Source organism: Eimeria mitis, genomic scaffold, assembly GCF_000499745.2.
Source record: "Eimeria mitis Houghton genomic scaffold, Emh_scaff893, whole genome shotgun sequence".
Classification (NCBI taxonomy): Eukaryota; Apicomplexa; class Conoidasida; order Eucoccidiorida; family Eimeriidae; genus Eimeria; species Eimeria mitis.
In genome coordinates, this window is record NW_013576573.1 from 13,669 (window position 1) to 15,256 (window position 1,588).

Genomic DNA, 1,588 nt, shown 5'->3' on the forward strand with positions numbered 1-1,588 from the left:
CGACTCCTTTGGCTTTTCTTTGGATGGGGATTTAGGCTCCTCCTTCTCCCTCCCCTTCTTCTGTAACTGATCTTTTGCATGTTTATCTTTCTTTTCCTTGCTTGACGGTGGTGGATCAAGTGGACAATACCACTGAGGAGGCTTCTGCACCTGAAAGACCAGACATCCCGACCCAACAACCCAGTGAAGAAGGTGCAGCCTACGTATTATATAAATCCATATTCGTAGAAAGCATCGCGAAATAGTGAATCCCGAATGATGACCTTTTTCAGGAAGGTCTCAAGGATAACTTCTAGAAACCCAGCTTGAAGAATGTTCTGGTTTTGATGGGAGCGGCTCTCGCTGCGTCAGCAAGTGAAATGATGAAACCTACACAAAAACATAGCTGAAAGAACTTACCTCGTGCACACAGAAGTCACCCTGTGGCTTCCCATCGCAGACTATGTTGGGACCCGTAAACTCAACTCTGATGCAGACAAACTGCTCGCGGTCTAAGGCGTAAGGCGGATCGCATGTCCAGTCAATTGGTGTTTGTACTTCCTCCTACAGCAGCAGCAGAAACCGAAAGAACGCGATGCCGATCTTAGCATTCCGTGAACATTTGCTCAAAGTTTGATTTCTGGCAAATTTATCATGAGATACTTTACCCGACAAACTCACAAACTTACTTCCCAACAACCTGGAATGAAATCCAGTCCTTCAAGGCGTCTTCTATGTCGACCTAGCAGTATTCCGTTTGTCTTGGCGGAACCTTCACTTCGTGAACCCACCACCTTAAGAGTACTGCCAGCGGTTACAAGGTCCTCCGTTGGGCCATTGATGAAGAATTGACGGCCGTCCTGCAACCTGCGAGGTTTCCTCCCCTCCACGTTCACAGGTGTTGTTTTGGTGGTGGCTGTTGTTGCATTGCCGAGTAAACCATGCTCCCCCGGAACTGTGCTCGTAGCCACAGGATGAGCTGCAGTGTTCAGCTGTTGAGTTGAAATCGGATCGTCTCTGACTCCTTTGGCATTTTGCGTACTTTGTGAAGACGACTGCATTTGCAAAACCGGGATATGTTGCTCTGGAGAGCTCACAGAACTAGCGGATTTGGATTTCTCCTGTTGGCGCGCAAATGGCCCTATCCCATTGCCCACCTGGCTAGCAAATCGGTTATCATGCCAGCCTGCATGACTCCCATAAGGCTTCAAGGTAGGGGCAACTGGGGCTGCCAACATGTTTTGCGGGTACAGCAGCTGCTGATTCACCAATGGCATAACGGGGGATGGTCTGAGGCAAGGATGCCCGAGCGAGTTCGCCAGCGGCAATCCAAGGTAAAAACGCGTTGATGCCTCTCCAGAGTATTCTGCTCCTCCCTTAGCAGTTATATGTGCTGCAGAGTGTTTTGCACCTACACCGAAAAGCTGCTGAAGAAGGACTTTTATATCGTCCCTAGCATTCTCTTGCGCGGCACGAGCGAATTTATCAGGCAGTTGTTCAGCAGCCGCGAGTCTGCGTCGGCGGAAAAACTCAGGAAGCATTTCTGGTGAAAGTTCATTCGGCTCAATTTCTGTACTATCTGTGGCGTGTTGCCATTGATAGTCGAATG

At 49.2% G+C, this 1,588-nt stretch overlaps 1 protein-coding gene across 1 annotated transcript in view; it reads right to left on the reverse strand.

The window, feature by feature from the left end:
• Positions 1–1,520, reverse strand: part of EMH_0024840 (uncharacterized protein) — a gene marked incomplete at both ends in the record, with an annotated part of 1,625 nt that extends 105 nt beyond the window's left edge. The window contains 3 exons of the mRNA XM_013502352.1: positions 1–150; positions 400–543; positions 669–1,520. Of these exons, the coding sequence (XP_013357806.1) occupies positions 1–150; positions 400–543; positions 669–1,520 (1,146 nt within the window). The remainder of the gene's footprint in view (positions 151–399; positions 544–668) is intronic.
• Positions 1,521–1,588: the final 68 nt, after the last annotated feature.